Consider the following 25,711-nt stretch of genomic DNA (forward strand, 5'->3'; position numbering starts at 1 on the left):
ATACGAATTTATAATCGGTCTCACACGTTTGAAGAAAGGCCGCCTTTTTTTTGTTTTTGCTCTCTTTCTCTCGCTGGTATAATCCATCCTATCCCATCCACCCGGAGACTTGCTTGGCACGGAGCAGCGTCCACTTACGCACGCAAGTGTAGGATAATTTGCAGCACCGAACCGAATGATCTTATACATTTTAATGACCCAGAAGCATCGTACCGTCGCTATCGGACCGGGTACACATCTTTCCATCATCAACGTGGAAGCGTGAACGCGATGTATGGGCGTTTAGCTTGCGAGCGTGATATAGCACCTATCACGATCAAACGCAACGCTCGTCGAGTTGATTCCCAGATCGTATCAAAATTGAGGTGAAACACACAAACCCTCTCGGTGTGCTTCTATCTTTAAATTAATCTTATCAACATTCTGGTGCGGTGTTGTTTTTTTTGTACAATTTAATTTATATATTTTTTTTGCAACTTGAATGTTTAGCATATTAACGAATTTTTTTCTTGTTTTCCCTCTCTTCAATCAGACGGCACTGCACTGGGCAGCAAAGCACGGTAACGAGGACGTGGTGAAGCTGGTGGCCGGCAAGCTGAAAGCTGATGTCAACGCCAGAACGGTATGTAGAGCGTAGTCCAGTAGCCTGAAGCTGCATGTACCTGCATGTATTTTCTAATGTTCTACTATGTCTTTCGTTTTATTTCCCCATTCCATTCCAACAATCCGGCCACCGATCTTTGGATGTGCATCAGAACGGGGTAAGTGATCAGCCACAAAAATCAGCCGGGAAGAAACTCCCAGATCGGTGCACGAACAAACATTCATCAGCAATATTTAAATTTTAGTGCCGTTCGGCTTCGGTACGAACGTGATAATCTAGCCGCGATCAAGAAGCAACGAGCAATTATGTTATGCTCAAACTCAAACAGCTTTTGGGTGGCTCTTGTCTTGTCTTGCTTGCCCCATCGCCATTTGCCAGAAGCCCCCGAACCATTAAAGCAAGAAATAAAATGCGGTAGAGCTGGCCGTTAATTTGCTACTTCGCCGTTGATGAGGAACGGATATCGGGAGAGCATCGGTTTTAAAATGCTGAATGCCGTCCAGTGGCATTTTCTTTGATGAAGTTCGAAAGTATCTACGTGGTGCGTTTTGAATAGGCGGTGAAGGTGAAAAGAACGCAGCTAACGCCCCGTGTGTCGCACGGGGTAGTTGGTTTGGATGGCCCCCGCCCTCCCGTAGGACATCTGGCAACAAGTATGACAAAGTTTGGTAGCCAACAACCAACTCAAAACAAGATAACTAGCATCGAAAAAAACTCTACACCTCGCGCACAAGCAAATGCTGCTACCCCGTGCGCTAATTAGTTTTTATAATTTCATTAACGGAACTGTATAAAAGACATTTGCTTTAATTAGTCGAAAGTCTGCTGCCCCCTTTCAACTATCGCTTTCTTGCGACAGAGAACAAACAGAGAGCACGCGCAACCGAGGGAACAGCTCGGGGAACGAGACAACCAAAAAAAAGCCGATAAAAACAACGATTGCTTTAAATAGAGCAGGTTTCACTGCTATCGTTTTAGGTGCGTCTCCCTTCATAGATAATCCTAGGCGGTACGGACGAAAGGCAGAAAGCCTTTGGGGAGCGAGGAAACAAAGATAAGCACAGTTTAAAAAAAAGGCCGCCATCCCGCCATGATGTCCCTTTCGGGATCGGGTCGGGCTTCGGTGTTGATTTTTGGTTTTATTCTCTTGTCAAATCATAAACATTTGATATGCGGACGGAGAGAAGATCCTGCCCGCTCGATAACGTGTGTGCTTGATGAACTGGTTTGGTGTTTCGTTGGACACCCGCGCGTACACCGGGAACGGCCGTCAGGAAATCAAAGCTTCCATTCATCAATCCGCCTACCGTTTGGTTGGGCGGACTATCGCCTTTTATTTATATCCCTACTACGACGAAGGTTAATGATAAATCCCGGCCAGCGTTGGGTATTTGGATGTCCGTGGTCTGGCTGTGCCCGTTGGTGGGCTGTTGATCTTGTTAATTTTTCGATCTCGCTGTCATGTGGCGATCGTAGAAAAGTATGATAAATTTAAACATTCAATGAATAGTGGTACTGTGATCAAAGACGGACGTATTCATTCATCGAAATGAACCTGATTAACTAATTTTTTAAAGTTCCGTAAGCTATGTTACGAATGGACATGCTTTCCACACAGATCACCAGCTAACTTACTAACTATCAGTGAATTAAAATATGTATTCACCTATCACGGGGAGCGTAATATATCTTCACCACTTCATAGGTTACTGAACCGCTGTTTGTCTTGTCTTATAACCGAGCAGTGCAATAAGTTTGTAATGTTTCACACATAATGTTTCGCGCTAAATAATGGTTTCTTGTTTCGCTATTGTTTACACCGTGCGTCCATGCCATCATCTTGGCTGTTTACGATTGCCAGAGTGTGTGCGGGCAAAATACACCGGTCTGACGCTAGGGCTAAGGGCAGAGCACTTCCAGCCAGCCGGTGTACACCGATGGCGCTTCTGGTGCGTGGAAAGCCCACCAGCAGTATACATATGTGTGCCATCGATGCCACCGGTTACGATGCCACGGAAAATGCACACAAACACACATCACCTTAATTGTTTATGTGCGACTAATTTGAATGGCAGTGAAAAATTATGCATGCATATTAATAATTTTTTATTGCGCTCCGACCTCGGACTATCCATTACGCGCGCTAGGTACGGTGTGCCGGGGTCCAGTCTCGGACATGATGTTACACTAATATTTTGCCAGCCGCAAAAGCTAGCTGTTGGCGCTAGAAAACGATTACACCAACGTCTCTCCCCCCCACATCACAACGGCTGCGAGGGGGGACAGGGACAGTTTATGTATGCGTGGTAGCGAAACACAGTCACCATGGGTACGGCCGAACATTAGCTGCATAGTATTGCTTGCATTCTAGCATTCTTTCTGCGCGCGACACCAAACGCAAACCGCTTGACCTTCGAGAATATGCAATTTTTGCATGAAAGAACGTTTAACCGATCCGAACTGTGGGGCAGGCACTGAGGTGAGGTCATGTAAACTATTGTTTATGTGCTTATTGGACTTATCCACAAATGGGTATCGAACATACAGTGGTTCCCTCCCTGCTCTCCTGCTCCGATAGATTGAATTAAAAACTAATTTGTTGAATAAAATTGTTTAATTATTTACCCGAGCAGTGGACGTTTTGGAATCTTAATTCCAACATCCCGCATATCCCACGGCCCCGGTTCTTGTGTGCGGATGCGCACCAAGTCTGCTGCCGTGCGCTTGGTCGGTGGTAAAGTCGTGACCAAATAATTCAATATCTATCTGATAGCAGCGACGACGCCGGGTTTACGACGGTTCAGGTGGAGCCGTATGATCACATCGTCGTCTCGCGGGTGTGTATATCCTTCTCCCAGACTTACTGTACGCGATTTTTTCGCGCATTTTGACATCCACCGGAGAAAAAAGAAGCAAACGATCGTGTCCAGCCTGTGTGTGCAGTGCGGTGAAGGAAATAAATGTAAGCATACAAACCCAAGGGAAGAGTGATCGTGTGGAACGCGCTACTCAGGACGAGTAACATAATTCGCTCCTCGGTTGATGAGGTACCCAAATCGAAGGACAATTTCATTTTATCTCGCTTGAAAAACGCCCCCTCCGATTGGAAGGGCCTTTCATGGCTGGTAGGCGCATTCCCCGGATCGGGCGGTGAAGCATCCTTCCGATTCCACGACCACGAGTGTAAAGGACAAAAACGCGTTGGTAGCATACTATTTTTACCTACCACAACGTTTCATAACTGGTGCTTGCTGGTCTGCTCTTGCTGCACGATTCGGCTTTTTTTTTCTTTTTGTGCCCGGTCCCATAACGTATTCTCTGTCGAACGTGTGTTCCAAAAACCTTCCCGCGAGCCTAACACCCCTGAGTACGGCGACGCTACAGTTCATTGTTGGTTTACATTTTACAAGATTGCCACACACGAACAAAACAAGCAAGCAACGGTACTACACACGTCCAGCAGTTGCATCGGGTGAGATCCAACGCAAAACTCCGTGGGCTGGAAATGGCAACGAGGTTCGGTTCCTTCTTTTTTTTCTCTTTCGCTTTCCATCGGCCTGCGCGCGACGCTGTTGTGTCATCGACGGAAACGTGTCTATAGTAAATGGTTTACTTTTTATTATTTGGGAGGCCGATCCTCTCTATTTGTGCTAGCAACAACATCCCGGTGGAGTTCAAAACTGCCAGCTGCAATATTTTTCAATCCAAAAACTTTTTTCTCATGTGATTGGTGTGGTGGATCATTCACATTGGATGATATTGAAGCTAGAATGACCGTTTGAAATGCGAACTTTCGAATTACTTTTATTGATCTTGCTGTAAGCGTTTTTCACTAGCAATTATTCTTCAACTGTTCTCCTTCAATTACTATCATTGGCAAATATAGAGTTCATCTGCACCCCAGACACCGCTCCGAACACGAAGACAATTTCATATTAAACATTGTACACTCGTCCAGCTCGTCGGAACGTTGCTTGCTCGTGTTGTTTGCTGAGTAAACCAATCTGTTCCCAAGCACCAAAGCAGTAAAGGTAAACACGCTACGCAATAGAGAACCCGGCCAAGCTTTTCCATCCTGCACTATGTGTGCTTGTGTGTGTGCCATGAGGCAGTAGTAAACCTGTTTTACGACCAGCCACACTCATCAAAGGCTCATGTCGCCAAGCTGAAGCTTTTTGATTGGAAATTTTCATTTCCCATTTTGTCACTTGATACTGGGAGCCTGCTCTACGAACGACCCACCCACCTGCATCCCTGTTGGTAAGCAACCTGCGTGCCCTACGTACAGTACAATAATGCAAATAGTGTTCTGTGGGTGATACATACATACGCAAAATATTTCATTTATTATAAACGAAAGGCTCCCTTCCGATTTTCCCGTGTGGTGATTGAATCAAAATGAAAGCAAAGGTAAGGGTAAAAAGGACCTGGGAACGGAATTTCTCATGTAAATCTACGGTTAGATGAATTTGTTTGCCAACATCCAACAAGAACAGCCATCACCACGGACTGACGCTCTAGGTTTATGCCGTGGCAGTAGTTTGGCTTTAGCTACGATTCGTTCGGTCGAAGGTGGGGGATCACTCCATCTCAATGATTCTGTACGAAGGTGCAGATATGTGCCATACAAAGGGGAAGGACGAAAGAGAGCCAAGGCGCAAAGTGTTGGGTCAAATCAAAAAGGCCAACGAGAGCACAAAAGGGAGCAGCAACTCCGCAGGCGGAGGCGAGCGGACGGTTTACGCGGACGCTGGTAAACATGTCTGCTGATGAAAGCGGTACCGAAGTAAAGGTGAGAGAAAGTCCTGTTGTATGCATATGTCTTCGTCATACGGCCAATGTTCGATTCAACCCGCGTGGTCATGGAGGAAGTGCCGCAGCCGGAAGGAAACATTCGGAAAAGCGATTCAATTGATTGTTGGAAGTTTATTTATTTATGTTTTGAATAGCATGCCCGGACGTGCGCCGACAGTGGAGAACCCGCCACGCGTTTGCGTTGCGGTCCACTGCAACTGTTGGTGACGAATTCGGTTTGATGAAGAATCTATTTAGATAAATCTAAGCACCGATGGAGCGGTATACGAAGGATCCCCAAACCCTTTTCTGTGGGGACGGGCCTGGAATCGTCTTCCAGGCGAGACTATGGTGACGATGGTTGGCGCATTAGCTGTGCTGTTCCATATACAGAGTCAAAGAGCAAATACCGTGGTAGGTTGGTTGAGTGTGGGCATCATTTATCGAACCGGCAAAAACCGTCCTCCTCATCTTTTAATGATAATGGCTGAAGATCTTGAACCTATGTCTTCGCATAGGTTGGCCAGCTCACCAAGACACAACGGGCTTCTTCCTCGGAACGGATCTTCGAGGACTCAGGGTGGCGAAACCACCCCGGACGTAGCAAATGGTCCTGATGTCTGAGAACGAACGGATTGGGCTCGATTGCCCTCGACACGTAAACCGGTGTATTATGTATCGGTATCGGCTTTCCGCAATCTTGTCCGGGCCCGAAAGTGCAAGCCTCGGTACCTTGGCCTCGGGACATGTGGACATGACCGGGCAATCGATTTGAAATTTAAGATTTCATTATAATTTAACCCAAGACATTGCCGCTAATTGCTGTACAATGTTAGATGTATCATTTTTCATTCGATTGTCCGGAGAATGGAAGAGCCGATGTTTTTGCTAGTGCGCTGAGGTTTCACGAGCAGGTTGGGCCTACTCTAGTATAGTGTGCCTACATTTCGGACGTATTCTCACTGGTGATTTAAATGTTTCTTTTCCTTTTTCTTTACGTCTAACCAACTTGTCTTCTATTTCCTGGAGAAAAAATATGGCACACGAATAAAGGAAATAAATTGCCAATATGTTTTCACACCGCATTAACCTCTTCATAATGTGTGCCGGACTCGCAGCGGGCACTTCTCCTCACATTTGATCAATAAATCGTAACACATGAACCCATATCTACGCGCTCGCATGTCACGACGAAACGAATTTAAAGAATATCCCACAAATCCATATCTACCGTACATCATCGCACATGTGCCCGGCCCGGTCTCGGTTGCAATAAAGCTCCCTCGTCGCTGTGTGAAAATGTGTTTCCGAAACGTTTCAATAGCTCCACGTTGATTGGAACAAGGATTGCGCCGTACGCGCACCCTTTCACGCTTCGGAACCTACGCGGCGACCCCTTTTTCTTACTTGCGCGTACCCAGTTTTAAAGTTTTTAATTTCGTGCCAGCAGCCGCGTCAGCCAATCTTCGGTCCATCCCAGCCGTCACCCCGAAAACCGGGAGGATCCGGCCGGGTGAGAAAATACCGACGCGTTCCGAAATTAAAATGGAATAAAATGATAAAGTAACAAGCACTGGGAAACAAAACACAGAACCGCGCGAAAAAGGCACAGCAGCACTCTCGAGAAGGGTTAGGAGAAAAACCGAAGGCCAGCTTCGGATGGAAAAAGCACCAACGGGGTTGGTTGCGTCACGGAAAAAAAAGCAGACAGGATCAGTTCCGCTTATCAAAGGATACGTGACAACATTATAAACATTTGATGCATATGTTGATGTTTACAGCGGATGCGAAACGAACAGAACGACGGGTGCTGAATATGACGACGGTGTTGTGTGTATTGCATTTTTCCTTCTGCTCTCCGGGAGGGGGGGTGATGGTGATTTTTTAGTTTTATTTTATTGCCACCACTACTTCTACGATCGATTTAAGCGTGGCAATTCACGTGAAAGTTTTTCCCGTTTTTTGCTGCTGTCTGGTACAGAGGACTCGGCCAGGACTCGACAGGAACATGATCCGGGTGGCATCGTGTGTCCTGCTTGCATCCTGGACTGGTGCGTTTCACTTGCCCGAAAATGTGCCCGTTCTCTGCTGAGCTAACCGGAATCCATCGAGTGTTGCATGTTTTTATGCAGACTGTGTGTGTTTTTTTTTTTTGTTGATTACATTCTGCCAAAGCTTCATGTATTTTCGCCTACACCGCCCAACCCGGCCGGGTGAGTACTTTCCGGCGGTTGGAATAATAATTACCTCCGCTTTTGTTGCTCTGCGTTCGGCTCGGAACACAATCGGTTGAGCTCAGCATAAATTGGCCTGAAGCTGTGTGAAACTCACCGGAGCAACTTTTGTCATCTGTCAGTCAAAGTTTCGGAAACCCGTGCCCCTTTACCGGCCCGTCCCCTTCCACATCCCGTCGACAGTTCCTAGGGGTTGTTACTTCAAATTGCAAACTTAATCTTTAAAGTGTCGCTCATTGCGAGCGCGCGCTCTCCGTGCCTCGTGCAATTGTCCCATTGGGTAGGTTTGGTATCGCGTAGGTTTCATGGTTATCACAGCGGTGTAACAAATCAATTATGCGCCTTGATGCGCTTGGCGGTACGAGATCAATTTAACTCTAATTATATCGTTCTAATTTCTCTCTACGGTTTTATTCTTTCCAGGGGTACACGGCACTTCACATTGCCACTCAGTTCGGACGGAACGACATTTTTGAACTGCTGTGCAACGTATACAGTAAGTAGCGATGACGTTTGGTGCATAATTATTCTAGTGGTTATTAGTGTAACCGTGTGCATTAGTGCAATGGAATGATTTTCGGCGATTTTCCGAATCGCGATGTCCCTCTTAACCCATATCCTGCCGTTCTAAACAACTCTCAATCGTTTTTTGTATCGAGTTTTTATAGCATTATAGGATTGTTAAATTATTCTAACTTATCACTACATCCGACCGAACCAAACTTTATCTAAACCCTTATTTGTACAAAAAATCTTTTACTGCTGGGTACCGCATGAGATCTTCCGAAGGAAGAGATCGAGCCCGATCGTTGTATCGAGCTCAAAATCTCTGTTATTGCAAATAATGTTCACATCATTTCGTTATGGCAACATTATTAACTTCATAGATAATAATAAATTGAATATTCTTATGCATAATTGCAAATAATTAGAAATAACTATGACCGACGTGGCCAAAAAACTGCAAATGCAGATGAATTTTTCTATACGTCGTATCTTAGAAACAGTGAGGCATATCCTGACAACATTTCTATCGAAATATCTTCTCAATTCAGGCGAAAGGTGAATGGTTCTATAGATGACAGATTCCGACATTTTAGCTGATGGCAAAATGCAGCAGAAACTGATAAGGAAAACTGAGGCGCTGTAGTTAAGAAACTTTGATCAAGAGGTCCGAGCATTCATCTAAATGCTAAGGAATGATAATGAGTCCTGGACAAGATGGACATGTTAGAGACCAATTAATATTTTTGTAATCATGTATAGGTAATCATGAACCTGAACGAATCATTACGTAGCCGATACGGCGTAGCCCTCAAGACCAATCCTCAAGGCTCTGAAAAAGCCGCAAAATCAAACATTATTTCATTTCAAACAGTTTTACCATAGGTGATAAGTCTATTTTCTATTTAATACCAACATTTGTATTACATAGTAAGTAATTATTTTAAAAGTCAATCGGTTTCTATAATATGTTTAATATTTGAGCGTTACTTACTATTTTCTTATCAGTGTCACACGCTCTATTTAATCAATTTCTTTAAAAGAAACTCATCACTCATTCACTAGCTTTTGTTAGCAGTATTGACATTGATGATTTTGTCCAAATAATTGAATCAAACCGAACGGTCCACCCCAACGAATCTGAATCTGTCAACGAAAAGCACATAAAAGTACCGCCTTTCACTCGCCGGGCGGCACTTATGAAACGATCCGAGGCGAAAGTGAGAACGATCGATAAATCATTCTTATTTGACTGCGCACAGAGTCAACACAGCCAAAGTGTGTCCCATTGGTATGACAGACAGGCTTTTGCAGCGTGGCGTGACCCATGAATGGACGGCAGGTTTTGATGCTTGGGCAAATGTTTAATACGACAGGCGATCGTCGTGACATCGATCGTTTCCGCCGAAAAATCGGACCGGTAGCCGACCGGAGGCGCAATAGGGAATGAAAATCAATACCATTCATCTAGAGAGAGGTGGAATATTTAAAACACTTTCCGAAATGAATGAGACTGATGCCGTGCTAGACGCATAGAATCATGTATCGTGACCAGTTCGTTCGTACCAAAGCGTTCGAACTACCTGGTGATGCCTTAACGCGATCCTCAACTAGTAGGACGGTTTCGAAGGCTATCTGTTCTCCAGCGGAACGCTCAAACGCCAACAAGGGCCATGCCCTTCATCCGTTCACCCGTTCCCAGCAGCACCTTCTGGAAGGTTCCACCCCAAACCGTCAAATTACCAAATCGTGCGGTCGCGCACCCAATTTCTTCTCCATGTCGTTTGTCACTCGGTCTTTCATCACTCACCGTGCTGCTACGCCCGCCCTATGGACGCCAAAGCGATTGCTGCTCCACTCCATTCAGGAAATCTACGCAAAAGAGAGCGAGGATAAACAAAAAACAACCCAAAACCCTCAATAGATCCACAATGCCGCGACCAGTACGGCGTGAAGGCGTCCACCTAACCGCAAATGATAAGGAAAATAAATTGATCGATAAGTTTTGATTGACAGACGATAACAACCCAAAACCGCGCGCCGTTCACATCCACAAATTGCGCGTTCGGGAATTGTAGTTTCAGGAGGAGGTGGCCGCTACAATGTCGCAGCAATCTTAGTTCCTTTCGCGCTCGCTTGGCGTAAGCTTTTTCGTCAACCCAATTGCCTTTTCCTCATCATTAGCTCAAATCTCAACACCGAATAGAGACAGAGAGGGAGCGAGAAAGAACGCACCGGACGCGCCAGTGTCCTACCAGAAACACACACGCGGCATAAGTGGTCTAATCACTTCCACCATAACGTATGCTTCATCTTTTGCGTGTCCCACACCTGCCCTCGCCGCTTTACAATGAGTCGAGGCAACCGACAGACAAGCAGACAGCTTTGACAGATCGCGTCGGTGTCGCGGTATCGCGGGACAGCTACAGCAACAGACACACACCACCCTTAGCAGATTCGCCGCAGCAACCCCGCGCTAATGAAGCGTTGAGGGCACAAATTTATCATCGATAGATATTATCGTCCGCGAACGGAAGGCAATGGGGAAGCGTTTGGTCGCGCCCAACCAGACGGATGAAGTGAAATTATCTTTCAAAAATCTCCGAAACTGTTCCGGAGTGGTCACAGTGGTCGAACCTGGAAACTGGAGATGAGCCGCGTTTGGACAATGTTGCCTATCGATGGATAGGTTGGTGGTGGTTAATTATTTTGGGCTTAGGTTGATGAATTAATTAGTGCCAATGGAGATGGATCTGTCAGCTCCAGTTTCAAACTGTTTATGGAAGTGTTCAGTGCCAGCAGGCTCAAAATGATGTGTGGTCGATGCTTTATGGTGCTCATTCAACGATGTCAATGCTGGGATATGGATGAATAGCGTACTGTTCTCATAGAATTATTAAAAAAAATGCCAGTTCCGATAGATATGACACATTTGATGGGTAAAGGCCGGACATCATCAAGCGTAACTCCTCTAGTTTTTTTGCGGATCTTTCTATGATTCTGTTGATTCACGCCTCAAAAAATATTTTAATCTTTGAAATCGATCTTAAAAATTAAATCAGATAGATCCTGGGATCAACTTGCCGAGTAGCTTGTCATGTCTTTGCCCTTTTTTCTATATTTATGGATAAAACTTTGCTCAAAACGTATCAATTGCGTGTGGTACCGCTCTTCAATTCGTAGTACACTACAATCCCACCAAATATACAACAAAAAAGGAGCAGGATCCATGCAAATTTGACTTGGCCATCTGATGTTGGTAATGGTCCAGATAAGCTTCATCTCAGTCATAATTTTCAAGTATCTCTCAGGAAATTCAAATTTTTATTGTTGCATTTGGCGTCGATCTTCATTCACTGAAGCTTAGGGTAATCCTGCGCCCTCGTTCTAGTTTGGACGTCTCGATGCAGAGAGTTCAGTGGCGAAACAAGTACCTGTTCGACCCTAGATGGAATGGAAGTTCTGGGCTCTTGCCACAGCAAATCGGGCCGAATCTGAATACATTTGAGATTAGCACCAAGTCCAGCCCCCTTTATAGAGACTTTTAATAGGAGGCTCCTGAAGCAAGGTCCTCAATACAATATCCTTAACACGAGGCAACCGACGGACCTTTAAAAACTTTCAGATCCGCCACTAGTAGTATGTTACTAATAATGGTCGTTTAAAAATTGTTACAAAATAAGCTAGATGATTTGCAGTTAACTTGAGTTATCAATTTCAATAACTAACCGATTTAAAGTCTAAATCGAATTATATCTTCCCATTTAATACATTCTGTAGTTCGTTTTCTATGTTCGGCCAAACCCCTTTATAAACCGCATCACCTAATTACTGCCCGCTTTCCTACACACTCTTACAGAGGCCGACCGTGACCTGCTCGACTGGAGCGGCAAGAAGGCACTGGAGTACCAGAAGCAGATGACCAGCGTGTCCGACTCGACATTCAGCAGTGAGTATGAACGCAAAGTGTCTAAGCATGAGAAATTCTTCACCCTTCCCTCGAAGACACTGTCGCCGCTGGCCCGCGGCGGTACCTTCATGCGTCGCAAGCGTCGCCAACGGCCCGCCACCTCCGACCAAATGACCCTGCGTAACTTTGTAGACAGTTTCCCACACCCACCGGCCGGGCCCCGTGCACCGTCGGTGGGACGGGCGGCCGACACCAATAACAACAGCCCGGGCAGCCGGCCGGACGCTAGTAGTAAAAGCTCGCTAACTAAACCCAACAGTAGTAGTAATGCGGGGCCGTCAACGGCGATCCCTTCGCCAGCGCTGACCCGGCGCAATCGGTCAAATCAGAGCTTCTTCCGTAAGAAGCGTAACGCAACCAATGCCGTCTAACAGCAGGCTATCTCTATCCCAACTAACCACATCGCTCACCTTGTATTTATGAGTATTTTGCATTCGGAAAAGTGTCATCTCCTGCAGCGTAACCGTCTGCCGGTTCAATGCCGGGAGGTTCTGTATTGTATTGTGTAGTGCATTTTAATTTTACCTTTCGCGCCGCGGTTTATCGAGCTCTAGGTGCAAATGTTCCAATATCGCTGCATGCCTATCCCCTATTCCCCTATTCCCCCCTCTATGATTATCACCTTCTTGTTTTATATTTATTCTTTTAAAAAAATAAAGTTTTAATTGCATGCCTCTTACTTACTCTTTCTTTCAATTGGAATTTTATAGGGCTTCGCTACTACTACCACACCCTGCTGCTACTACTACTCTAATATTTGCATTTCATTATTTATTTTTCCTTATTTTCCGCTGCTCTTTATCCTACCCATTGTTTTGACTTTCACCTTAATACGCGATCGTCGATCACCGGCAGCGGCAGCTCATGATCATCACACACCATCTCTGGAAGGATCAGCTGTGTTTCCAGCTCTTAGCCTGTCGTGTTTTTATCGTTGCGATCTTGCGCGTTCGCGATGTACAACTGGCCCCCGTCAGGATGCACTTTTCTCGCGCAACATTGCATGCTCGATACCGGTCTGCATGATGGTCCGCGCAAGCACGCATCACCACCTCATCATGAAGCAAGGGGGGGTTTTCTTTATCATTTTTTAATTAAAATTCGTTCCATGAAAAAAGCCAAGACGAATAGAACAGTGAACCAGGCAGGCGCGGAACCTAGCTCATAGTTGCTTGCACGTTTAATTGCCTTCTAGCGTTTGTGTGGTGTGTGTGTGTGGTAGCGAACAAGCCACAGGCAAGAAGTGTACCACCGGGTGCTGCATTCCATTAACCCAAACCTCGCGGGCCGCAGACTCGCCAGAAGAGACTGGCGGCACAACGAAAACAACAATGTTCTTAATTCATTTTTTATCACCTTATTGGCCAAAGGGGGTTGTTCACGTGAAACCCCCCCCCCCCCCGGGCACCCTTGTTTTGTTTGCCTCTTTGCCTGACCGCTTGACTTGCTCGTTTAGCCCCGTCCGTTTTATTCCCGCACAAGAAATGGTCAGTGAAAAAGGCACTTAAAATATGCATACTAAGCAGCTGGCTGGCTACTATCGCGGCGATGATAACGTTTCGTTACACCACAATCTCCTGTCCATCATCATTGGGCTGCCGTTGCAGTTGCGCTACTCTTTAAGGCGAAAGTTTACGTTGTATGAAAACGTTGTACATATACCCCATTTTCGCAATTTGTTTCGATCATAAACGCTAGCGGGAGTCTGCCGGATGGATGGATGCGTTCGGTAAAACTGGGGGTTTCCTCCGTACACATTGCGTCACGTCGTTACTGTCAATTATGATTGGCCCGCTCTACTTTGCCATGCTCAGTAGCCTTTACTGTCGATTTCGGGCACGACCGCTTAATCGAGCTGTTAACTCGATTAAATATTTTGTTTTAAGTTTTGTTATCCGACCCCGACCCTCTCTTCCAGAGCTTGAGTTGAGCTTGAGTGCGTCTGTCCGATTAATGGACTTATTTGACTGTTAAGGGAAAATGCTTTAATGCTGTTATTATGTATAAATTGTTTTGCGCATTCGCTTTGACTGTTTGATGTGTTCATTTTCGTTCATCTTGTGATTTCCGTTTCCGACCTTTCGCCATTGCGCTTGCTTCACGCTACAGAGAGCACCTTCAGCAACTCTAATCCCTGCAGCACATGCTACCGATAGCATTACACCGCTTAATCCTCCACTTCGATATTGGCCGTTGGCATCAACAGCGAGAACACACAAAAAATCTAAATCCTCACCAGGTTCTCTCGCCCATCAGCGGTGGTCGATACACACACACACACGTGGCGCAGTCCACGGAGGCCGCGTCACTAATGTTTAATTAAAATTCATACGCCTCCTCTCTATTTTCTCTCCTATTTGCATTCTAATCACCTTTTCGCCAACAACTCAACGATCGTTGCCAACCTTATCAACTTCACCCTCATGCCTCGCGCTCCGAACAACGATCATTACCTTGTGGCGCTGGGCGATACACACACGCACCATGCGTCTATTGCCTTCCTTTGCCCGCGTCATCTACCTACAACGACCCGCGTGTGTGTGTTTAATCCGCGGGATGTGCCGCCCAATCCTTCGCCATCATCCTCATCGGGAAACAATTCCTTGCCTTATCCGTGTACTGCTGCGGGTGGTACGCATTTGGCTGTGCGGTTGGCGGTTGGGCCGGATAATACTTATAATCTTACCCACTTGCTCCCGCCGCTCGCAAACAACAACAAAAAAACACTTTCCTTTCGGATGTCTCGCCCCAACCGCACGAATCGTTTGCATTTTTCGCGAAGAAATTCAAGCCATGCGATTACAGCCAGTTAACAACAGCGGTTTCTCCACCTGGCACGCTCTATCGTCGTCCTGGAGGCAAGTGGTTGATATGTCCCTATTAGTGTGTGTGTAACTTTTTTTCTGTGTGTGTGTGTTATTACTGTTGTTGCGTAAATTTTGTGCGCCAATGCTTACGAGAAGGGGAAAAGTTGATAATATGATTTTATAATGCCTTTTTGTTTTGAATTTTTCGATTCAAGCAAAGAAATCTCTGCTCGGTAGCTAACTTTGCACGCTTTTGCAAAATATATTAGCCATGTAATGCACCGGATTAAACAGTGAGCTTTCTGTTTCTTTGTCAATCTGTTTTACTTTTCTATGCACACGCAATTATTTCACTTTCAGAACTTCATGTTAAAATATTGTTTTTAATCATTATAATCCTTTACTTGCTACTTCACGGGGGTTTCCTTAATTTTAACGCTTCACGATGGTTTCAGCAGTATAGTAAGAGGTAGGCATAACACACCAGACCAGACAAGGGAATATTTTAATGGTAAAAATTCATTCAAAGCCACCACACAATTTCACGCTAAAATTTAACTATTGTTGTAGATGGGATAAATTTCGACGATATTCGGCGTATGATCCTGTCCTCCAATATTGGAAGTACCAGCGAGAATACAGACTCTTTAAACCTTACAGCTAGTCTGCACAGCGAACCTTGTTGAACATGGATTTTCTAACTGGCATTACACATTGTCCTTCCGTATTCCAACAGTCCTCCTCCTCTTGGCCTAAGAATTCTAAGGTCATACCTGCAATATCTGACTGACTAAACTTAATGATACCGCATAGTTGTATAGTAAGTCCTCACTACGGCGGGACGGTCCGGATGGGATTTAAACCACGGCCCTACCGTACGCCCCTAATTTCTCCAGTAAGTGTCATGGTTTTAGAATATCATCTGGAGCATTGTTTGTTATTGTTGTACACATGATCTTGCCATTACCCACATTGTTTCGCTGTGTCTTATTCCGAAACAACTTACAGTAATTATTGAAAAAGCTTTATTTTAGCTTTAAAAGATCAGCCACGTGACCTGAAGACCTCCTAAAGCAATATAATAATAGCAAAATGTGTTTTTTTTTTACGAAGGGCGAACACTAAAGGTAGGATTTCATAAAGACATGATAGAATCGTTAAGATTAGTTAGTCTTCTCTTCTTCTTAGGCGTAACGACCTCTATGGTCATGCCTGCCATTTCTGGCTTACTAGACTTGATGATACCACGTAGTTGGATAGTCAATCCTCACTAAGGGGGAACGGTCTAACTCACCACCCGGGCCACCCTAGTTAGTCTATGTATCTCAAATAACCCTACCAGATCATTACGCCAAGGAGAAAAAGACATTGAGTCTTTAATTGACATAAGTTTTCTTCTACGAAACCTAGTCGAAATAGGTAGCCAGCGGATGCCCGACCTTACAATTTCCATAATATGGGGTTGGGCAGATAATTCTTGGTTCTAACTATGAAACCAATTTTTAGCTAAATCTAATTTTTAAATTCTTTATGTTGTACAATTTGTCTGTTGTCGTTGATGCTAACAAAATAGGTCAACTTCTTTCCAGTGAGCACTCTTTTGAAACCTTCAAATAGGGAAGTCTGTCTTTGAATCTGGACAACGATAAGTGGCATGTGTATATGTAAGGACAAGGACTTATCCTTTTTTCCTGGGCACTACAACTTCGAAAGGTCTCGGTCTGCCCTGCGTACGGGGAGGCGGTCTGGATGGGATTTGAACTACGGTTCTGCCGTGTGAAGACCGCCGCCACTGTTGATTGAACCAGCCCATCAGAATAAGCAGGACTTAACTACCAACTTGTTATAATCACGTTTGCCTCTGTCCAGGGACATCAATGACAGCTTACAGTCCACCCGATCATAGCAAGGTCAATAAGACACATTTAACATTAGGTTTGATTCTTTTCAATATCAGGTACTTTGTTTCTCAATTAAAAAGCAATGGAAATCAACAATGGAATGGAATCAATGGAAGCAATCAACTGCATATTTTTTCAATTGAACTGCAGGATTTTTTAATTAATACAATCTGATCGTATTGCTAAATGCAGCATTTAAATTGATTAGTCAAGTTGTTGACTTTATGGTCATGTCTATTTTTGGGAAGATTTGAGGATGACCATGACCAAATTATTCTGCATGGCACAGCTTATCACCTCTGCAATAAAAAGACCATTTCAACTCTACCCTTCATTTCCAGAGCTGCTTCTGCCTGATTTGAAAGTATGTTAAATCAAAAATTAACGGTAACACTCAGGTAACGGCAACACTCAGACCAGACAACCAGGAAAAGCTATCGAGTAGCTGTCCACTTGAGCCAGGTATCCAGCTGTATCAAAATAATCATACTGTTACTCGCATATGCATATTTTTTCCCATCTCCGATCCTCACCGATCATGTCACGACATTACACACACACACAAAAACTCCTTTGCCACTCGTACTGTCGACAAATTCTTTCCCGCATTGACAGCATACATCATAAACATGATTAAATTTAGCAATTTAAGCGATGACCAGATGAACATAACCACCAATGACTATATTTCGCTCGCAAGGTGAATGGGAATTTTTTGTTGTTGTCCCCAGCTTTCTTTTCTTGCCTCCGTACCAATTACCGAACAATGTGACTTTATCGCGTCCGCGCGTGTCATACCAGCTTGTCACGTATTCAAATTGTGCCACCTTGCAACATTGACGGCCACATGGCGTCCTGTTAATCACTAGAAAACCAGCTTGCCAACCGCGAAAGGTGTTGTATGTGGCCGCTCACCCGTAGATCAAGCAACCAAGCGCCAACTGTCTTAATGATCGGACTGGCCCATATTTGACCAAGCGACACACAACAAAAAATTGGATCCTTGTCGAATCCGCTGCCGGTGTTTTGCTTATCAGTTGTGACCGCGTCTCAACATAAGCACGAAGCACGCTCTCTCTCTCTCTCCGCTTAATGATTGACAGTTGTGTCACCACCGAGCCAGGCGGAAGAAGCGCCGATCATCAGGACCAGTGCTCAGCATTCCATCCGTGTCGAGTGGCAAAAGTTACGCGTGCCAGCATGATCATTTCTATCTTCCCCATCGATCATCTTCTTCAACCGAGGAGCGTCAGCTGCTGGACATCCGGGGCGGGATGGGCAGAACAGCTTGACCGTTGCTGGGTGCGTGCGAAGTCTTAATTTATACGGATATCCATTATCAATTTACCCGTGCTCCATAGCGACCGGGTGTGTGTGTTTGCACTGTAAGACATATGACACATTAACGATCGCTTCGGACCAGAACTTCTTCCCTGCGATCGCGTCACCTGATCGTGATGGATTGTAAGTTGCAGGCAGAAGAACCAACACAGAGAGAGAGAGAGAGAGGATGAAAGCTCCCGATTTCTCGATCGCAACGGCAATTATTCACCGCAGACGTGCAAAATGGATCATGCGAATTTCCGAGGGTTTCGCGAGGGTCTTGGAGGATTGCTTGGTCCAATTTGCATTCCCTGCTATCTTTTATATGAAACGTTATCACCAGAAGCCACCAAAATGCGCACCGTTAAACAAAAAACACACACACACGTAAGCTTAATAATAATTTGCAATAAGAGAAAAACAATTTCTCAAGGCAGAAGCTCTGAAGAGCAAACGAGCGTAAAACAGGCCCGCGACCGCCCCGTAACGACGAATATGTAAATGTCCTCGAGGGAAGTTGGCCAACCAGCCCTACATGCTTCTGTTGGATGGATGGATGAATGGTGGAGGGTTAGGGCGGCGAAGCTCCAACCCATTCCCAGAGCCCAATTACGCAGCCGAATGGCAAGTCTGTTGCCAGCATTTCATATCTTTTTGTGACTTGCTCACTGCTGCTCGTCCTGCCACTTCTCTCACTCCGTTTGCAGAGTTTGGTGTGCAGATCGCTTGCATATGCAATTAATGCTTTTCCGGCCCGGTTTTAAACTTTTTGCTTCTTCGTTTTTTTTTCGGTTTGGTTGGGTCTGCTAACCTGTGAGCTTGGAGGAAAGAAATGCATTCGCTCGTGTGTGTGTGCTGCATACTTCGAACAGCAAAGTTCATGTTGACGACGCAAAAACACTTAACCAGGCACACTTATCCCCGAATGTAAGAGCGTGTGCACTCGGGGAAGGGGTATGGGGTATGTCTTAATTCCTAGTTATGTTTCCCGACTCCCTCCCATTTTCCCCTTACCACCAACCCCCTGGCTTGGGGCCTATCCCGCGGGCTGTAAATTCTTACCCAAACACTCTCTGCGGATCTGAGGGCAGCCGCAAACAAAAACCAACCCTCACCAACAGACAGATAAAAACAATCTCCAAACCACCACACACTACTCCGTGAACGGTAATTTTATGGTCAATTGGATCTGGAGCATCAGTGGCAACAGCAGCAGCACCGGCAGCCCTCCTTTATCGATAGCACGATCGTGGCCACGGTTCACGCTGTAATTCCTGCAAATGATCGATTCGAATGCCGATTACACCACCTCCAGCCACGGTAATGGGCACGTGCAGAAATTAATGTAAAAACAAACACATCTCTATTTATGCGTCGTTGCCTGCGCCTACCTGGATCCCGGCCCCATGATTTCCTCCCAGCTGGGTGCTAGCTGGCGAAAGGGGAGGCGCGCAGCGTTGAGCGGTAATGGTGAATGTCATCGTAACACCACTTTACGCCAATCCGTGGTGATGCTGCGACCGTTGATACACATTGCTGGCGCTGATCGATAGCTAAACGATGTTAAAGCCACGTCAACACGACGGTACACGGGAGGTGTTGCACGTGCTCGATCTCATATGAACTGCCCGGGATGTTGGTTGCTGGGCAAGGGATGAAAACAATCGGAAACAATCGACCGGCGACCAACGACACGTCGGAACATGTGTGCTCACCGACACCTCGGTTGTGTGCAAAATTATGACAACTTACAACGAGCGACTCTCGGAAGTCTCTCGGCAGAGGAGAGAATGCATCGTATCCACCCGGCAGGCAGCGTTCGATATCAATAGAGTTGTTTCACGAGTGTAAAATCGTGTTCGTGTGACAGGCGATGTACGATCATTACACTAAGTAGCTTTTGAATCGCTGAGTCGCTGTCACGAGCTGGAGGTGAAAAAAATTACAACCTTCTTATATGGAAACACTGGCATTACTATTATGATTATAAGAATATCGTCGGAAGTTGGAAATAGCAATCATGGTTATATATCATCTATAAAGAAAGTCACTGCTGTTAGTTAAAGGCTTAAGCTAATATTTAGGCATTAAATTCAGACTACACGAAATTCAAATTTTTTTTCAATGTTCAACATTTGCCCTTGTTGGATGCTTAAATACAGTTTAAAAACAGTCTCCCCTTTTCTGTTAACAAGAACTGTTTAGAAGATTCTTAGAAGATATAGTTTAAACCTTTGGAAAAGTATTTGACTCGCAGTCTTTGACTGTAATCACTGTCGACTTCATGATCAAATCATTTCAATGATCAAGTGCTATCAAAAAGCAGCAAAGTTCCTAGTGTCATGTTCATGATTTATGTGTAAAGTTATATTCTGGCAAGGCTAGTCGCTAGTTACTTGACTTGACCTATCTACTGTCCGCCACATCAAATATTATACGCAAAATGTGTGTGTCGTATAAGGAGTGTGGTTTGAAGTCAGTGTGGTGTCATCAGTAAGCTTGGTCGGTTTTGTGTCGCATTCAAGTATACTAAGATGGGGATGAATGAAGCCCATTAAAGAACTATAAATAAGTCAAAATAGTGATAAAAATTTACTTGGAAGTATTTGCTGCTCGTGATATGCTATTTCCTAAGCAAGGCAGCTGCGCTAAATTTTTTCTTTAGGATGTATCTCGAAGGAGCTCTATAACCAATTGTTTGTTGTGGACCTCCAAGTGGCACAAATGCAGCAAAGGTCGATTACATGCAGACAGCGGCGGATCAACCTAGAAATGGAAGGAGCGTCGGTTAGGGGGGGGGCTTCACCGGCGACGGAAAACCCCTCCTGTTGGTTCCCTCTTATATCACAGTTAGAGGGGCCTCAACTGTCATTCCGGTCGGGGCCGCCAAATATCTTGACCCATCACTGCATGCAGATAAAGCCTAAACAATAGAAATAATTGGAAGTTAAGTTGGTCGATAAAAGATTTGGTCGATAACTCGGATAGTACGGATATTCCTTGCTCTCGGTGGTTCTACTTCGATTAAAATCTTTTTACAGACCTCAGAAGAGATGTACTACAAACTGTTTGCAATAGACATCTTCTTCTTCCTTGGCACTACAACCTCGGGAGGTCTCGGGCTGCCATTGCTGGCATTCTCTGACTTAATTTTACCCGTAGTAAAGTAGTCAGCCCAACGTACGTTGAAGCGGCCTGGATAGGATTTTCACCCTGGTCCTGTCGTGTGAAGACCGGCGCCGTTATCGCCTCGGCCACCGGATCGCCCCCTCTTAGACGTCTTACTCACATAAATTCCAGCAAGGGTCGATTGCAGACCCAAGCACGCAGATCAAGTATATAAAATTGGTGGCGCAGAGTATCAAGTATAAAAAATGCAAACAAAGGTGTGCATATCCCTACCCTTAGTACCACACTTAGTGAAACGAGAACTGAATTAAAAACAACTACAACGTTTCATACAATACGCATAAAGTTTTTAAGTACATCTTGGCAGTAATTAGTTATAGCAAAAACACTGTGCCTATCTGCATCCTCACATCCACATCCTGCTCGTCAGGCCTTTGGGTGGAAAGCCATCCGCAAATGACGAGCGAGAGCATCGGTTATTGGAACAGCTCAAACAGCTAAAAGAGCAAGAAAAGAATTTGGCATCGCAGTTTTATAGCATCAGTTTTATGTGTTTGTCCATACCTTTTACAGCTAGCTAAAATATGGAAACTTATTAAGTCTCCAGTACAGTCTAAAATAATTGTTACACCATCTTGGGGTGTTTTAACAAATTAAGAAATGTACTTGTGATGGCTAACCTTTGTAGTCGTTGGAGACATCATCATCATTTAGGGTATAAGCAATCACCAACCACAACATTGGGGTCGCGGACTCTGTAACCTCTGAGAACCTCTGAGAAGTTGCTCACAAACAGTTTTGGCCCAGTAAGTACAGTGGGATTACATTGGAAAGTTGCTCTAAGACTGATGATGCATGATAGATGGTATGATGATGGACTTCGGCAAACAAAAAAATCCAGCGGAATGTGACGCCCCTTCCAGCTTTTTGCTCGACGGTCGATTTCCAATTATTGTTCAATTCGCCCACAACTCAAATAAAGCCATTAGAAAGCTACAGTTACAAGATTCAACTAAAAATCGTATTTTGTAATCGTTATTGCTGGTATAATAGTCCATAAATCTACAGATACAAAGTTTAAAGTATTTGAATTGGTTTTAAACTATGATTCCTGTTTTACTTGAGAAAATCAGTTGGAAAATGATCCCCGCATTGGGACAGTCCGGTGGTCGAAGCGATAGAAGTTATGATCCTGGTATAAGGCGATCTCCCTAGCAAAACATGAGAATTGAAGATCGGGAAGTTACAATAAGTCGTACAATATTCGAGTTCGTTGTTAACCTACTCTTAGCTAACCTTACCAACGTTTCAATGAGCATCGTCTTAATCCATGAACAAATCAATCTGGCATCCGCATCCACCATTCCCTCGCAGACCTCAGCAAGCAATTAACGCATCGCGGATGTTGGACAAATTGTAACATTTGTAGCCGTTTACAAAAACAAAAAACCAACGCCAAACAAACAAACACAAAAAAGCACACATTCAAAAACAAAATCGAAACACCGCGGTGTGAAGAACCACTGTGTGGTGGAAGGTAGTGCACAATAACAACAGCGAAGCAAAAAAACACACACAGCCCTGCTACTAAAACGGACAAAAACAGACCAGCGTCTTTGAAAGCTCACCCTCTCTCGGTCCCTCTATCCGGGCCGCCCTTGGTGTTTTTTTGCAAACCGAGCCCGGGACAATGGTCGTTGAAGCGATATTTAATTATTGCATTTCAAATCGCTCGCGCTACCCGTCGATTGACATTGTAGAGAAGAAAAGGGGGGCGAAAAACCAACAACTAACGTATGTTTTAATCCCCAACTCTGTACCATGCACGGCGGCCATCTTAAGGCACTCCACTCACGGTTGCTCTGGTGGTAGTAGCAATCACTGCTAGGTGCGCGCGAGAGTGGGGCTTATTAAACGCTAGATTTAAAAAATCTCCGGATTATATCTGCCCCGCCGATTCGCGCACCATCCAATCACCGCGTTATGGAGAGGGAGGAAGCGTGGGGGCTTTTTTGTTTGTTTGCTGTTGTGTTGGTTTGTACCCCTCCGTGAGTGGTAGTAATTTCGCGGATTGGTGAGCGTAATTGGTGATCGTGGGGGTCTTAATCCACACCCCTGTCTACGAGATGTAGCCAGACTTCACCAGAGCGGCTGTGCAAAAAAGCCGTTGAAAGACAGAGCGAGAGGCATAAGATCGTTCGGACCAAGTGGAATGGGTCCTTCCAATCGCGTACCCTTATCGCGTGGATAAGAGCTCGGCGGATGGAGCTGCTGTACTTCTGCACTTCCTCATCATCAAATGCTGACCGAGGGGTATAGGGAATCTCTCCGATGCATGAAGTGTGTGGTGTGTGCACCGAACGGTCATTAATCTGCCACACGTTGCTGCACTAATCTCATAACAAATAGCGGTGCAAGTTAAGCGAAGGATAACAAAACTGAGCTCTGCTCGCAATTGTTGCGTTACGATTCAATCACATCACGAGAAGTAGGTAGAAAAGCCTATCTCTTGCTCTAAACCGATCTATGTACAAAATCTATGGTATGTACTAAAAACAGTAAGTGAACTCTGCTTTATAATATCACACCCCGTTACGTTTAGCTTGTGAACGCGTTGTTTAGCTGTGTCGTCGAGTCGTTGTCCGAATTTTCGTCCTATTTTTTAAATCTTTCTTCTTCAAGCTTTTAAAAGGTGTTGTAGAGTGTAAATTGGTCAGTAGTGTAGCGGTTGCTTTCCTGAAACTTTCTTTTCCTCTTGCTTTGTTTCGCTGTGCAGCGTCTGCAGGGATTCTTAGTGTTGTTTAATTTTAAGCTACAAATTAGATTTAGAAACGCTTCTGCATGTATGTTACCGTTTTGGTAAATGTTTAACAAGTGCTAAACTAAAACAAAACAAGAAGCTCCCGTGATCGTCTCTTTACTTCGGCCCTTTTACTAATGATCTTCTATTCCATGCAGAAATCAAGGCACGGAAAAAGCATTCAGGTGAGTAAAACAAAGTGGCTCTTATTATACTGCCCTCAACTGTCGCCTGTGCACTAACTAACACACTCCGAAAAACTTTCTCATCCCAATACAGAAAAAGACTCCGGCTTCCTGAGGATTGGTTCCCTGAACGTACGGGTGAAGAAAACCACCGAAGCCTTCAGCAACTTTCTGGGGGTGGGCACAAACCAAACGAGACTACCGCCGACAGCGATTAGATCGAGCGCCCCACCCGACGCCCTGTTTATCGACAAGCTGCACAAAACCTGGGGCTCGGCCGATAACATTCCGGTAATGGCGTGTGATGGGCAAAACACCATCGAGGGCGAAGGATAATGCTTCTAATCTGAACACTTCCTTCGCTTACTGTCAATACTTCACAGAAGGAAGATTCTGCCATGCCACCGCCCAAGTATGGACCGGTTAAGAAACGGCGCCAGAAGCGAGACATCGAGTACGATCCTAGCAATGATCACTTTAGCCAGAGTATGCCGACCACACCGAGCCAGGTACGGGCACCGGTTGGTACGCTGTCGGAGAATCCCGATGGTGAATCGATCGGTGATTCCGATTCCGATACGGCCTGCGGGTTTGACTCCAACTGGAGACCAACTTACATTTAGATGATTTCTCTATATAATCTCTTTTTTTTTTGTTCTGTACATTCGTGTGAAAATGTATACTAACCTTCGTTACAATTAGTTTGTACTTCCTGTCGACGACTTTGCTTCGTGATAAATGGGGCAAATTGAAAATTTAATAAAACTTATCAGTTTAATGGAATAAATTGGATGATTTATCGTATAGCTTGCAGTAATGAAATACAGGTCTGTAGCGTATTCGCATAAATTTTTGAATTGTGAGAAAAATCGATTAAAAGACCATCCAAGACACAAACCAACGGTGGAAAATATTCGAGCAATTCTTTAACTCGATTTTTAACAACTGCATCATGAACTCTGCCGATTGCATTCTGATGCAAATGCATTCGAACTAGTAACGTTCCTAAAGTATGTTAAAATAAGAAAGAGAATATTTACTCGCCTAATGTAAATCACATATCATTTTTAAACTTTCGAGACAGTCACTGTGTCGTCTAGCGTTCTTGAACTTCTGGCTTTCTTAACTTCTTTAATCAACCGCAGCTATATCCTACTTTTAATATTAAAAAAGCTGATGGAAACCTCTAGGAACTAACTAACCAGCCAAGCAACAGTAATTAATAGTTGAAATAACAGTTAAGAAATTGAGTATGAGTTTTGTAGCTAAGTTGTCTTTAATTATATTATGGTTTCTCTAAATGCGGAAATGATATCACATTCTTCGTTTTCAAGTCACTTTTTGCAGTCTTCATAAATCGATAAAGAAGAGCCGCAAAATAATTCATATTTCGTATTGAAATTCAATGGAAATGAAACCTAATTTTGTTGTAACGAGCTTTTACCCTGTTCAGCATTTGA

The 25,711-nt window shown here is 44.7% G+C and overlaps 1 protein-coding gene across 3 annotated transcripts in view; it reads left to right on the forward strand.

The window, feature by feature from the left end:
- The window catches only part of LOC118509679 (ankyrin repeat domain-containing protein SOWAHB), a 97,416-nt gene extending 72,361 nt beyond the window's left edge, over positions 1–25,055 (forward strand). Inside the window, exons 8-15 of one of the 3 annotated variants that reach the window (XR_004905917.1) lie at positions 533–622; positions 756–761; positions 8,056–8,128; positions 11,996–12,085; positions 14,889–14,964; positions 24,225–24,251; positions 24,346–24,542; positions 24,635–24,775. Coding sequence is in view for 2 of the 3 variants with exons in the window: in XM_036050717.1 (XP_035906610.1) it covers positions 533–622; positions 756–761; positions 8,056–8,128; positions 11,996–12,085; positions 24,225–24,251; positions 24,346–24,542; positions 24,635–24,874 (723 nt within the window). In the remaining variant the exon portion in view is untranslated. Of the gene's footprint in view, positions 1–532; positions 623–755; positions 762–8,055; positions 8,129–11,995; positions 12,086–12,961; positions 14,142–14,888; positions 14,965–24,224; positions 24,252–24,345; positions 24,543–24,634 lie in introns of those variants that run through there. The other 2 variants (XM_036050717.1, XM_036050718.1) reach the window with 2 other exon arrangements.
- The last annotated feature ends 656 nt before the right edge of the window (positions 25,056–25,711 follow it).

The sequence above is a fragment of the Anopheles stephensi genome, chromosome 3 (assembly GCF_013141755.1).
Source record: "Anopheles stephensi strain Indian chromosome 3, UCI_ANSTEP_V1.0, whole genome shotgun sequence".
Lineage (NCBI taxonomy): Eukaryota > Metazoa > Arthropoda > Insecta > Diptera > Culicidae > Anopheles > Anopheles stephensi.